The 14,625-nt window shown below is 41.9% G+C and overlaps 1 protein-coding gene across 1 annotated transcript in view; it reads left to right on the top strand.

Annotated features, from left to right (window-relative positions):
- Positions 1 to 716: 716 nt before the first annotated feature.
- The window catches only part of LOC131196387 (flavin-containing monooxygenase 5-like), a 59,080-nt gene continuing 45,171 nt past the window's right edge, over positions 717 to 14,625 (top strand). Inside the window, exons 1-3 of the mRNA XM_058179163.1 lie at positions 717 to 2,090; positions 7,236 to 7,370; positions 8,339 to 8,527. Coding sequence (XP_058035146.1) covers positions 1,992 to 2,090; positions 7,236 to 7,370; positions 8,339 to 8,527 — 423 coding nt within the window. The 5' untranslated portion in view covers positions 717 to 1,991. The remainder of the gene's footprint in view (positions 2,091 to 7,235; positions 7,371 to 8,338; positions 8,528 to 14,625) is intronic.

The following is a 14,625-nucleotide window of genomic DNA, read 5'->3' as shown; positions in this document are numbered from 1 at the left end:
GGAATTGTCCATTTCCAGAAATGTTATTGCCTCTTCAAGTTCTCGATTTTTTGTCATCAGTTTCTTTTCTTTCTCTTCCAATTTTTTTCCATCTGCTCTGTTCTTTCTTCCACTGCTTTTATCCTCTGTTCATTCTTAACCATTCACTCCTGTATTTCTTCCATTCTCTCGTCTAATTTTCTTATGTCATCTTTCATCTCATCCACTTAGTTTTTTAACTCTTCATGGTTTTTCCCAATCGATTCTTGCATTTAGAAGTACCTCCTGAATCATGGTAACTTTCGTTAAAATGTTTTCTCTATCCTAAATCATAACAGAGATTTGAGGCATTATGATTTCAGAAATTGGACACTTAAGGAGTGTAAAGATTCAATCCAGAAAAGGAAAAGGGAAAAAAAAGATAGTTTGTTCTTAGTTACTACCATAATTTATAAGATGACATAAAATGTTATAACATTTTAAATACGCCAGATTTCTGAAGAATGCGGTCAGAAATTAGCACACTGTTGACAGTTAGGTTTGTTTCTATGGATAGACTGCGTCCAAAAGATGTAACTATAATAAAGAAATGACAGTTTGTGTGTCATTGTATCTATTGTGTGTCATAGATATAAATAGATATATCTATATCTATTTATCTATCTCTATCTATCTATCTATCTATCTATCTATCTATCTATCTATCTATCTATCTATCTATCTATCTACTAGCAGAATTCCACTTACTGCTAATTCAATTCTTGTATGATAAATCAGTAGTATGATATGACAACTAACAACTTTAATGAATGGATTGAGTTTATAGCCATGCATTCATAGTATTATTATAAAACAGAAAAATTAGAAAAACTCCTCATGATTCCCAGTGTCAAACTCTACACTCACTATTCTCTATAATGGGATTTGAATGTAGAAGTCAGCTATCAATAGACTCAACTATGACCAGAGAGAAAACAGGTAGATCATATGTGCATGCAATATATAATTCAAGGAAGTTGCCTATAGTGTGGTCAAAATCTGTCTCTGTCAGCCTCCGCTTATTACTTTCAGTGTTGAGTTACTTAGTGTTTAACTGTTTTATTACTTTGTTAAGTGTTTATTGCCTACTTCAATGTTTTATTGCTACTTTGTTGTCATGCATGATTAATGAGGTTGTGGCTCTTTAAGAGCACTTCGGCTGTCATTTGAAAAGAGGAGGGAGGAGGAATTCAAACAGTCAGACGCGCGCTGGCATCAACAAACTTTGCATATCAGACAGAAGAATAACATCGGAAGAACACCACGTGGCCCATGAGGAGAAAGGTATTGGACTAGACGTGTTTGACCTTTGGAGGGAGGAGGGATGAATGAGGGGATATGCATCTGTAAGCCACACCTATTCTCAGATCTTGCTTTTCTTTTGCTGCCATCATAACATAACATAACATAACAACAGAGTTGGAAGGGACCTTGGAGGCCTTCTAGTCCAACCCCCTGCCCAGGCAGGAAACCCTACACCATCTCAGTCAGATGATTATCCAACATTTTCTTAAAAATTTCCAGTGTTGGAGCATTCACAACTTCTGTAGGCAAGTCGTTCCACTTATTAATTGTTCTAACTGTCAGGAAATTTCTCCTTAGTTCTAAGTTGCTTCTTTCTTTGATCAGTTTCCACCCATTGCTTCTTGTTCTACCCTCAGGTGCTTTGGAGAACAGCCCGACTCCCTCTTCTTTGTGGCAACCCCTGAGATATTGGAACACAGCTATCATGTCTCCCCTAGTCCTTCTTTTTATTAAACTAGACATACCCAGTTCCTGCAACCGTTCTTCATATGTTTGTTGCTCTTCTCTGCACTCTTCCCTGCACTCTTCCCTGCACTCTTTCTAGAGTCTCAACATCTTTTTTACATCGTGGCGACCAAAACTGGATGCAATATTCCAAGTGTGGCCTTACCAAGGCATTATAAAGTGGTACTAACACTTCACGTGATCTTGATTCTATCCCTCTGTTTATGCAGCCCAGAACTGTGTTGGCTTTTTTAGCAGCTGCTGCACACTGCTGGCTCATATCTAAATGGTTATCCACTAGGACTCCAAGATTCCTCTCACAGGTACTACTATTGAGCAAGGTACCACATATACGGTACCGGTGCATTTTGTTTTTTTGGCCTAAATGTAGAACCTTACTTTTTTCACTGTTGAATTTCATTTTGTTAGATAGCGCCCAATGTTCAAGTCTGTCAAGATCTTTCTGTAACTTGAGCCTATCTTCTGGAGTGTTCGCTATTCCTGCCAGCTTGGTGTCATCTGCAAATTTGATGAGTTCCCCATCTATCCCCTCGTCCAAGTCATTGTTGAAGATGTTGAAGAGTACTGGGCCTAAAACAGATCCTTGGGGTACTCCACTGCATACTTCCCTCCATGTGGATGTAGTTCTGTTGAGGACTACACGTTGAGTGCGGTTGGTCAGCCAGTTACGAATCCATCTGGTGGTGGTGCTGTCTAACCCACATTTTTCTACTTTATCTAATAGTAGGTTATGGTCTACTTTATCAAATGCTTTACTGAAGTCCAAGTAAATTATATCGACAGCATTCCTCTGGTCTACTAATTTTGTCATTTTGTCAAAGAATGCGATAAGATTAGTCTAGCATGATCTGTTTTTGACAAAACCATGTTGGCTTTTGGTTATTACTTTGTTTGCTTCTAGGTGTTCGGTGATTCGTTGCTTGATTATCTTTTCCAGAATCTTCCCCAGTATTGAGGTCAGACTGATAGGTCTGTAGTTTCCTGGATCTGTTTTTTTCCTTTTTTGAAGATGGGAACTACATCAGCTCTTTTCCAGTCCTCTGGCAGCTCCCTGTGCTCCAGGATCTTTGAAAGATATAGTTCAGTGGTTCTGAGATCACGTCTGCCAGTTCCTTCAGAACCTTGGGGTGTAATCCATCCGGTCCTGGTGATTTGAACTCGTCTAGGGTAGACAGGTGTTCACTTACCATTTTCTTCCCTATTTTAACTTGTGTTTCTAATCTGTTTTTGTAGTGCTGTTTTGATAGGTTGGATTGTTTTTCCTTTTGTGTAAAGACAGATGCAAAATATGAGTTAAGTAGATCTGCTTTCTCCTGTTGCTTGTCATCTTCTTGCCACTTTCTCCCAGCAATGGGCCAATTGTTTCCTTGACTTTTTCTTGTTTTTAACATGTTGGAAGAAGCTTTTTGTTATTTTTACTTTTGTCGCTAGCCTTTGTTCATTGTGAGCCTTAGCTTTCCTCACTTCATCTTTACAGGCTCGGGCTGTTGCTGATATTCTGCCTTAGTTATTTGCCCCTCTTTCCACTTTTTATATTTGTCCTTTTTGTCTTTCAATTTGTCAGATAGTTCTTTATGCATCCATGCTGGTTTCTTTTGAGATCTATTATTTTTCTTCTTCATTGGTATTGTGTTAGACTGCGCTTTTATAATCTCACTTTTCAAAATTTCCCAAGCTTCTTGAGTCGTTTTCCCCCTGAGGATTCTCATCCATTGAATCCTTCTCAAGCTCTCTCTAAGTTTATTGAAATTAGCTCTCTTAAAGTCCAAGACTCTAGTTTGACTTTGTTCTACTACTTGTATTTGCTTAATGTCAAATTCCAATATTGCGTGGTCACTTGCCCCCAAGGTTCCTGTAGCTTCAATACCTTCTATCATTTCATCTCTGTTAGTGAGAATTAAGTCCACTATTGCTGACCCCCTTGTCGCTTTCTCTATTTTTTGGGAAACAAAGTTGTCTGCTAAGTTTGTTAGGAACCTGTTGGATCTTCCACTTGGTGCACAGTTTGTTTCCCAGTTGATGTCAGGGTAGTTAAAATCCCCCATTACTACTGTGATGTGCTTCCTACATACCTTAGTTAGCTGACTAGCAAAAAATTCATCTACTTCCTCTGTTTGGTTGGGTGGCCTATAGTATAGACCTATGGCAATATCATTTTTCACCCCTTTTATATTGACCCAAATACATTCAAGATGATTTTCATCATTGTTGTGCTCTATTTCTGTAGAGATGTAGTTATTTCTTATATATAGTGCAACTCCACCTCCTCTTTTATTTGGTCTATTTCTTTTAAATAATTTATATCCCTGTAGCTGTATGTTCCATTTGTCAGTTTCATCCCACCAAGTTTCCGTAATGGCAACAATATCATATCTGTCCTCATTTACTTGTATTTCTAATTCACCCTGTTTATTCCTCATACTCTGTGCATTGGTGTATAGACATTTGAGTCCATTTGGATTGATCTTGTGTTTACTATCTACATAACCTGTGTTGACTGCCCCTACTTTCTTGCCACCTGTTGGTTTAGTGCACGTGGTATGGCACTCACTGTTAAATGCTTGGTTTTGCTTGATAGCAGGGCTGATAGTCTTACCCATACAGACATCTATGTTACATGCACTGATAACTCTTTTAGTTTTCGATTGCTGGGGACAGGAATTTTCTGTATCAGTTAATTCTCTGTCCCCACTGTTCAGTTTAAATGTTTATCCAGAAAATCTGTGAATGTATTGCTAAGTAACTCAGTCCCTTTCTTTGATGGATGCAATCCATCTCTTTTGTACAGTTTTTCATTGGACCAGTTGCAGACATCATGACTAATAAAACCAAAGCCTTCCTTTTACACCACTCCTTTAGCCACACATTAAACTCCACTACACGCTGGCCTTTACCTTTTTGTTCCTTATGTACTGGTAAAACCTCTGAAAAGTTAAGCCTACAACCTATGCTATTAAGTTCATACCCCAAGCTCTGGAAATCATTCTGCACAGAAAGCACATCCTTTTGGGACAGATCATTTTTGCCAAGATGTATAATAGCATCAACATCAGAATCCTTACTGGCATTCTTGACTATCTTAAGAATACGCCTCTTGTCTCTGCTGGCAGTAGCACCAGGTAGACACCTGACGTCTTTCAAAACCTCCATATCCTTTCCTAAATTTACATCCCTTACAATTGAATCACCAATCAGAAGGTGGCTTCTCTTTTTGGATACCATGCTCTTCTTAGTATTACAGATACTTGATACTTATCAAGTATCTGTAATACTTGATACACACTTTTCCAAAGTAGGTTCACACTTTTCCAAAGTAAGTTCTTCATCTCGGACCATAATCCCTTGATTGTTTGAGTTATCAGTATCACAACTACCTTGATCTGTCACTTTAGTGTTCCTATTTAGGTCAGCAAGGGCACTATATCTGTTATACTGGGACACTGTAAAAGCTTTGTGTTTATGGTTCACAGCTCTCACCCTGCCAGATCCCACGGTTGTCCATACTGCCCTTTTCCTGCAGGATCTTTGTGGTAGAGGGGGCTGATGGCACAGCAGCTGGAATGGCTGAATTGGGTACCTAATTTCTGCTTGGAGAGCATAGATTAGAGATTCTAGATATGTAATCTGTCCACGTAGACTGCTAATTTGTTTACAAAGAGGACAGTACCCAAATTTGAAAAGAGTACTGCGAAAGACAGCTGCAAAACAAGTATTGCACTGAACTAAGCCAGTCATTTTGAATAGAATAAAATCACAATCTCAAGTGGACCAACCCTGAATATATTATTGCTATTTTTGATTTATAGTGATTAGATTAGATTCGCGCGAATGAAAATGAGAAAGAAAGAAATGGAGGCAGTTTCCCACCCCCAATTCCTCCTTAAAGCAGCAACTCTACTCACGTGCTTCTCTGAAGCAAATCAGGAAGAAATGCAGGCAGTTTCCCACCCCCAATTCCTCCTTAAAGCAGCAACTCTACTCACGTGCTTCTCTGAAGCAAATCAGGAAGAAATGCAGGCAGTTTCCCACCCCCAATTCCTCCTTAAAACAGCAACTCTACTCACGTGCTTCTCTGAAGCAAATCAGGAAGAAATGCAGCAAGTACCATCAGACGTACTCAGTAAAAGTACCTTTCTCCATTACCATATGGAGTCGGGGGTTTCCTTTCTTGGGTATTGATCGGAGGCAAGCTGACAGTCTCATTTAAAACAATCAAATCATATTGAAGATATAACAAATTTATTAAGCATGGAAATATCTACAATGTATATCAAACACCCCAAAAAGTACTGTATCAGCAGCTATCTGAGCAGCCTTGAGCCGAGACTCACTTCACATACCTTTGGTCTACAACGATATAAAGACAAGGCAAAGAAAAAGGCAGATACAATATAAATTACAGACTGACATTGACATGTTTTCAAGGAACCCTTCTGGGTGACATTTTTATTATTTCTCTATTCCTACTAGATCAGCATGCTAGGTATATTGTATCTGACATAAGGCAAATGAATATGAATTATATGGTGAGCCACTGGTTCCTATCCAATTCCTCCCCAGCACCTCTCAAGGTCAATTCAGCTTGCTGTTTATGTTTTATTACAAGGGCACTTTAAGCAATTGGGGGGGCTGTCAGCTCTGCCTGGCCCACCTTGGGGCCTCACAGGTATCCTGCCATCAAAGGAAGAAGCAGGAGGGGAGAAGGATGAAAGGGGGGAGAAGGATGAAAGGGCAATAAAGCTTTGTGTGTATATGATAGGAAATTGGGAGAGGGGGAATGACAGGTGATAAGGACCAGGGTGGCCAGATCCTGTTTGTACCATCATCACACAGCCAGGCACCCTGAAAAATATATGGATTACCCCCTCCCCAAACATCTCAAAGTTCTCAAAACATTTTGGTAAGCTCCAGTTGGCTGGAAATGGACTGGTCATGGGGAAGGGGATGGGCTAGAGGCAAACCTACACTTTATTTTTGTATCCAGTGAATGTGGTAATTTCAGAGCTGGCTTGACTTTACTGCAACCAATATCCTTAGTAAAAGAATTTTGCTTTAACCAAATGGAGTTGAAGGCTTTTCTTTCCTAAGGGATCCAATTGGGGCAGATCTGACAGGGGCATCTTAAAGGTTGAATGCAGCTCTTATGCTCACTGTTACCACCATAAATGCTAGAATTTATTCAAGCATTTAACTCTATTTTCTAACCTCAATGATTAAATACTGATGTGCTGATTTGCAAGCTAAGCTGTCTTTTCCTGGCCAGGCAAATGCTGGAGAAAAACTCTTTCTCCCCCTGCCTCCCAGTACAACACTATAATAATGATTTGAAAAATGGGGAGGCTTAAGACTTACCAGTATGAAGTATTTTTGAAAACTGAAGATACAGTATTTTCAGGTGTTGATACTTAAAACACTTTGGTGCTAACACACCTGCTTTTGGAAAATAGATGGAAAAGAAAAGAGTGGCAATTATTGGAGCTGGTTCCAGTGGACTCTGTAACATCAAATGCTGCTTGGAAGAAGGTCTGGAGTCTGTATGCTTTGAAAGTAGTGATGATATTGGGGGACTCTGGAGGTTCAAGGTAAGTGCAAATGCTCCATAACCTTGAAGCTTTACTTCCAAGGGATTGCTGTCAATTCTCTCAGCACCGTTTCACATAGCCACTTGGTCTACATTTATCATAGTTAGAAATATGAAGAATATATTTTACCTCAAAAAGCATCCTGAAGATCATAGAAATATGCATAAATCAGAATAAAGGGAAGGAAAAGATGAAGGATAGATTCTCCATTGTACTGGTCAGATAATCCAAGGCATAGGTTCTCTGCTCTTCTGATCATGCAGGCTGAGTCAATTAGTTCCCTTAGGACTGCCAGCTTTGGTATGTCCCATGCCTTGGATTATCTGACCAGCACAATGGAGAAGGGGTGTTGGTCTTACCTGATACGCTTCCTCTCGTTGTGCTGGGAAGATAATCCAACCCCATCCGGTCTTGAGTCTAGGAGTGAACAGAATCAGCACCGAAGAAAAATGTCAAGTCAATCATTATGCCTTCATCAAAACTGTGCAGGTACAGCCTAAGGAGGCGGGCCAAAGAACTGATTGACTCAGTCTACATGATCAGAAGAGCAACACAACAAGAAGGAGCATATCAGATAAAACCAATGCCTCTTTCATGCAGCTAATTTTGTCAAAATTTACAGCTTTCCATTAAACCATTATGGAATCAAGTTTACAACTATTATGGAGTACATTATGGAGTACAGAATAGGCAGACGATTTTCTGACTATAAGAGGGCTGGATACATAGGGGATTGTGAATTTAGGTGTAGAGCTGCATATGTGCCTCTTTCTGTGCTCATATATTTATACTGAAACTTGGTATATTTATTTGTGGATCTTCAACCCTTAGAATCATCTCAGACACAGGAAATGAGCAATAAAGTCTGAACTGAATTTCCAGCAACCAGAGAAACAGGAATACATTTCAAATAATATATATAAAACAAAAACCGTATGCAACAAAAACTACATTTTTATTTGTTGCAGGAGAATCTTGAGGAGGACAGGGCTAATATTTACAAATCTGTAATCATCAACACCTCCAAAGAGATGATGCGCTTCAGTGACTTTCCCATCCTAGATGATTTTCCCAACTACATGCACAACTCAAAGATAATGGACTATTTCCGGATGTATGCCAAACACTTTGACCTTCTGAAATATATTCATTTCAAGGTAAGATGAATATGAACCTTTTTTCTGGAGCTAAAACCCTTTCTATCTTCAAACTGGGGGGAAAACAGGACCTAGGTAAGTACTAGTCAATTTGGTGTTGACACTGGGCAAAACTCTGGAAGAGATTATTTATGAGCATTTTTTAGAAATGCATTGCTGGGCAGGAGAGTAAATCATGCCAAACATTTTCTACTTTTTTTTAAATTTGAATTTATATCCCACCCTTTTCCGAAGACTCAGGGCGGCTTACAATGTGTTAAGCAATAGTCTTCGTCCATTTGTATATTATATACAAAGTCAACTTTTATTGCCCCCAACAATCTGGGTTCTCATTTTACCTACCTTATAAAGGATGGAAAGCTGAGTCGACCTTGGGCCTGGTGGGACTTGAACTTGCAGTAATTGCAAGCAGCTGTGTTAATAACAGACAGACTTAGTCTGCTGAGCCACCAGAGGGTCATCTAACCGCACTTCCAGTTGAAGTTGTGGTGCTATCAGATGCGAAAATCAGGACTCCGCAAACTCGCACCAAATCCCTTCATTGGAGGGCCCCATAAGGGGCTAAAGTCACCCCTGAGGTGAAAAAGGAGTAATGGAGAATAGGAGGATTTAGAGTTAGGGTCAAATATTAGAAAAAAGATTGATTTGAACCTAAAGGGTTTAATTTAGAGGAAGTAATGAGAGAAGGGGGGGAAGGATCTGATTAATGATTAGAGTATACAATATAAATGAAGGAAAGAAAATAAAAAGTAGAGAGAAAAAATACTAACAAAAAGTGAAATATATAAAATGTGTTGGAAAATAATTAAAACTTGTATAAATGTTGAACCTGGCCAATACTCTGTTCAGGAAAAATGCATTGAATGTTTTTTTGTGTGTATTTGTCAATGTGTGTGTGTGTGTGTGTGTGTGTCTGTGTGTGTGTGTGTGTGTGTGTATGACTGGAACTGAGTGAGGTGATTCATTCATAGCTCCAAATTCAATTTAATTCATCATAGCTCCAAAAATGACTGAATCGATCATACTAGGACTCGTATGGCTAGACAAGTGGGGACCAACCATCATGTGGGAAGACAGCTATAGAAAACTAAATATAGGCATCGAACCATTACCTCCCGTAAAGCCAGACCAAGGCCAAGATGCCATAAGCCACAACAGCGCCAGTGAGCCACAAGCCACAGCCCCTGCGACAGACAGACTGCCTGGCAGCCCGCAAGTGCCAAGGGAATACCGGGACCTATCGGGAATCTGTAGTGAAGAAGACTGCAACTTTCTCCCCATTCACTGCATGACAGATTGCGTGATCAAATTCATGCCGAGAGCCAAGCTGCCCAAGCCAAAGATGTACTCCATGACCCCCAAGGAAATGGAGGATCTGAGAAAGTACATCGATGCCAACTTAGTGTGGGGCTTCATCCAATCCGCAAAATCCAGCCTCAGTACTGTTTAAAGAAAAAAAATTGGGGGATGAAGCTTTGCGTTGATTTTCATGGAATTAATGCCGTGTGCGTGGAGAACACCGACCACCACCACCCCACTTATGAAGGACATGCTAAACCACTTAGCCAAGGGCAAGGTGTTCACCAAACTAGACTTGAGGGAAGCCTACTATCTCATCAGAATCAAAGAAGGAGATGAATGGAAAAGAGCCTTTAACTGTCTGCTTGGCAGCTTCCAATTCAGAGTCATGCTGTTCGGTCTGCAAGGGACCCCAGCAGTCTTCATGCAATTAATCAATGAAGTGCTGCATGAACATTATATAAAGGGGTCCTAGCTCCAAGGGGAGCATGTAAAGTTATTGCGGCAAGTGCTGAAAACACTCCTTGCTGCTAAACCAAAGCTGTCAAAATGCGAATTCCATCAAACCTCCCCAGATTATCTAGGCTACCAAATATCCAGCGGAGGGGTGGAAATGGACCCAGGAAAAGTGAAAGCGGTGCTAGATGGGCAGCCCCCATGCACCCACAAACAGCTTCAAAGCTTCCTGCAATTCACAAATTTCTATGGACAATTCATCCCAGCCTTCGCAGAAGTCACCCTGCTTCTAACAGAACTGTTAAAAACGGGACCTCCCCCTGAAGCACCTCAACTGAACCAACCATTCACCTGGTGAAAGGACTGTCGGAGAGCCTTTGAAAAATTAAAACGGCTTTTTGCTGAGGATCCAATCCTCCAGCACCCGGACCCAAAATGACAGTTCATCATCCAAGCTGGCACCAGTGACATGGCCATGGCAGCCATCCTCCTATAGAAGGACCCACAAGGACAGCTCCTGCCCTATGCCTATGAGTTCTCTGAGTGCTATGAAAAAGCTCATCGAGACCAAAAGGAGGTGGGCCATTTGGGAGAAAGAAGCCTATGGAGTCCGCTGGGCTCTCCTCTCCTAGAGGCATTTCCTAGAAGGGAATAAAGTGCCTGTCAGACATGGAAGACATCTTTTACCTTTGAGCCTTCAGGCCCACCACAAATTCTACTGTGGAAAAATGGGTGGGGGGATTGTATGGAGTGAAGATGATATGTAGTCAGAATAACATTTTTTGTTGGAAAAGTCAAGGCTGCTTTATCCTGCAGCTGTGCTGAGAAGACTGGGGAGGTATCTTCTGTTCCGGAGGGTACCTGATTGGTTTGTGTGATGGACATGTGGGTGATGGGCAAGGACTTGAACTTTCTTTTGGGTGACGAAAACCCAGAAGCTCTCAGATTCAGGTTTTCCCAGTGGGCCAATATGACATCTCTAATAAAAATTAGCTTTGAGGAAATTCAAGCCTCAGAGTTTGATTTTGTTGGGGGTGTTACTTGGAACCCTGACAGTGCCCTTCGAGGTCTGGACTGATCATAAAAACCTCAAAGCTCTAAAAAAAACCAGGAAACTGTCTCCCAAACAAATCTACTGGGCACAGTACTTCAGGCAGTTTAAAGTCGAGCTGAAGTACATCCAAACAGGAAAGAATCTACTAGCTGATGCCCTATAGAGAAAACCCAGGGGTGAAATGCTCCCGGTTTGGACCAGCTCGCCCAATCCGGTAGTGATGGTGGCAGGTGGTTCGGAGAACGGGTAGCAAAAATCCCTGGCCCCGACCCCTGCCTCTGCTGAACTGCACCATCATCAGAGGTTTTTTTTTTACTTTTAAAAGCAGTTTTTCTTCAGCCGAAAACATGCCCTTAAAAGTAAAAAAAGACTTTGAGGATCCAGCGGCTCAGCTGAGATCGTCAGAACCCTTTAAAAGTTTTTTTTTAATAACCTCTTCGGCCAAAGAGGTTGTAAAAAAAAGGTTTTAAAAGGCTCCTCTGGCAATCCCAGCTGAGTTCCTCATCACCAGAACCTCCTTTTAAGAGATTCTGGGCTGCGATGAAGCACTTACCTTATACTGCTCCTTTCTGGCTGGGAAAGCCATGTTTTACATCAGTTGCATCAGCTAGCAACTGAAGCTGCCTACCTGAAATCCATCTCAGTCAGCAACTCAATTTGCCCACTTTGCTGGCTGAGGAACTCTGGGAATTGAAGTCCACAAAGTTACTAAGGTTGGAGACCCCTGATCTAAAAAATATAAATAAAATAAAAAAATAAAATATTTGTGCAGCTTTCTGAGATTTGGTGTGTTCCTGTGGTGTTTCACTCTAACTACACAAACACACAAAATCTCACAAAGCTGTATGTGGCATTTTGTGTGAGTCAGTTGTGTTGTGTTGTGTTGTGTTGTGTGTGTAAAGTGTGAACGTTGGTTTTTGAGCTTTTTGTGGCTGTGTGAAGTTCCTGCTTGTTGCAGGGGCCATTTTGGGTGAAGTGCAGCTGCTTTTACATTGTGTGTGAGTCAGTTGTGTTGTGTTGTGTTGTGTTTGTGTAAAGTGTGAAAATTGGTTTTTGAGCTTTTTGTGGTTGTGTGAGGTTCCTGTTTGTTGCAGGGGCCATTTTGGGTGAAGTGCAGCTGCTTTTATATTGTGCGTGAGTCAGTTGTGTTGTAAAGTGTGAAAGTTGGTTTTTGGTACCTCTTATTGTTTTGTATACTTTGTTTATTATTTTTATTATTTATTTTTATTGGCCACGCCCACCCAGTCATCTGACCACCAGGCCACGCCCACCAATTAAGCCATGCCCACAGAACTGGTAGGGAAAATTTTTAGATTTCACCCCTGAGAAAACCCCAATTCAATAGCCACAGAGAAGTTGTCCATGCCATCATTCCCCCCTTGCAATCAGCAGTACAAATCACCACCAGGGTCCAAGCCAGACAACAACCTGATCCCAGCTGGGACAAGTTGATGGTGGTACTGAAAGCAGTGCTCCCAGCTGACCCATGGTTCGTAGATAGAGATATCCTGACCATAAGAGACGGACTGCCTTGGGAGGGTTTGAATCTATATTTCCACCAGCTTGAGGCTGGAAGTACCACAGCGCAGCCATGATTCCAGTCTGGCCAGCTAATTTGGATTCTTTAAAACCCTGCATTTGGCTAGGAGGCAGTTTTGGTAGCCAAAAATGAAAGCTGATCTAGAGGACTACATGAAAAGCTGTGCCACCTATGCTGCCATGAAAATGAGACCAGGGAAACCTCCTGGGCTCCTCTAGCAAGTGGCCAGCCCCAGCCGGCCCTGGGAGGAGATTGCGATGAACTTTATAGTTGAACTCCCATAGAGTGGGGAAATACAGTCACTTGGACAGTAATCAACTTATTTTCAAACCTGTGAAAAAACTGCCCAAAATTTAATCAAACAGATCTACTGACTACACGGATAACATGTCGAGTCATCTCGGATCAAGGAGTCCAATTTACAGCAAAATTTTGGAGAGAGTTCCTAAAATCGGCCAGATCTACACAAGGACTTAGCTCGGCTTTTCATCCGAATACGAACAGAGCAGTGGAACAAGCGAACCCAATGGTAGAACAATAAATGCTATGTGGATTAACAGTAGGAAAACTGGGTGGACTTACTGCCTTTTTGCAGAAGTGGCTTACAACAACACTGTGCACAGTAGCACTGGATTGACCCCCTTCCAGGTCACCATCAGCATGGACCTTGTACCCATGCCTGAACTGCTCAGAGAGCCTCCCTCCTCTATGACCCTGACCGAGTGGATGGAGTCGGTGAGTAAAGGCTGGGAGAATACCAAGGCACTAGCGGAAGCTGCTGAAGCATACAAAAAGCAAGCAGATAAACACCGATCTCTTCAACCGCCTTTTTGTGTGGGAGATCAGGTTTATCTGTCAACAAAATACATAAGACTAAGGCTGCCTAGCAAAAAGTTAGGACCTAAATTTTTAGGTCCATTTCCTATAGTGAAAGTAATTAACCTGGTGACAGTTCAGCTCAACCTCCCCCACGTTCTAGGGAAAGTACATCCTGTTTTCCACTATAATTTTGAAACCCCTAGACTGTTGGTCATGAGGAATTTCAAACTGCCATCAACTGGCGCGGCATCCTCGATGGCCCGGGAGTTCATGGCTTCCATGATGGCCATGGACCTGACTCAATTAGTTGACGGCCCTACCCACATCGGGGGAGGCACCCTAGATTTGATTTTTATCTCTGGCCAGTGGTTGAATGATCTGATTTTAAATGATTTAGTTGTCGAGCCCTTGTCATGGTCAGATCATTTCCTCCTTCATCTGGACTTTTGGACCGCTACTCACCACCGCAGGGAGACGGAACCAATGCATTGGTTCCGTCCCAGGCGCCTGGAGCTTTGGACCGTATCGTGCCTTTGCGGCCCCTGACCCGGTGCAGGTCTCAACCAGCTCCTTGGTTCTCCGAGGAGCTGAGGGAGATGAAACGCCGGAGAAGACGCCTAGAGAGTGCCTGGAGATCCAGCCATTCTGAGGCTGACCGGACACTAGTTAGGTCCTATAGTAGGACCTACCTAGTGGCATTGAGGGATGCGAAGCGTTCTTACGTTTCCTCCCTCATTGCGTTGGCAGATAACCGCCCGGCCACCCTGTTTCGGGTGACCCGCTCTCTCCTTCAACAGGAGGGGTGGGAGGACCCATTACAAGGGCGTGCTGAGGAGTTTAACGGTTATCTATACGATAAAATTGTTCAGCTTCGGGATGGATTGGATCAAAATTGGGTAGATCCAGGCGAGAGTTTCGAGACTCGTCTTG

The sequence above is a fragment of the Ahaetulla prasina genome, chromosome 3 (genome assembly GCF_028640845.1).
Source record: "Ahaetulla prasina isolate Xishuangbanna chromosome 3, ASM2864084v1, whole genome shotgun sequence".
Lineage (NCBI taxonomy): Eukaryota > Metazoa > Chordata > Lepidosauria > Squamata > Colubridae > Ahaetulla > Ahaetulla prasina.
Note: the sequence above shows the minus strand (reverse complement) of the source record. Positions and strands in the feature narration are given on the sequence as shown.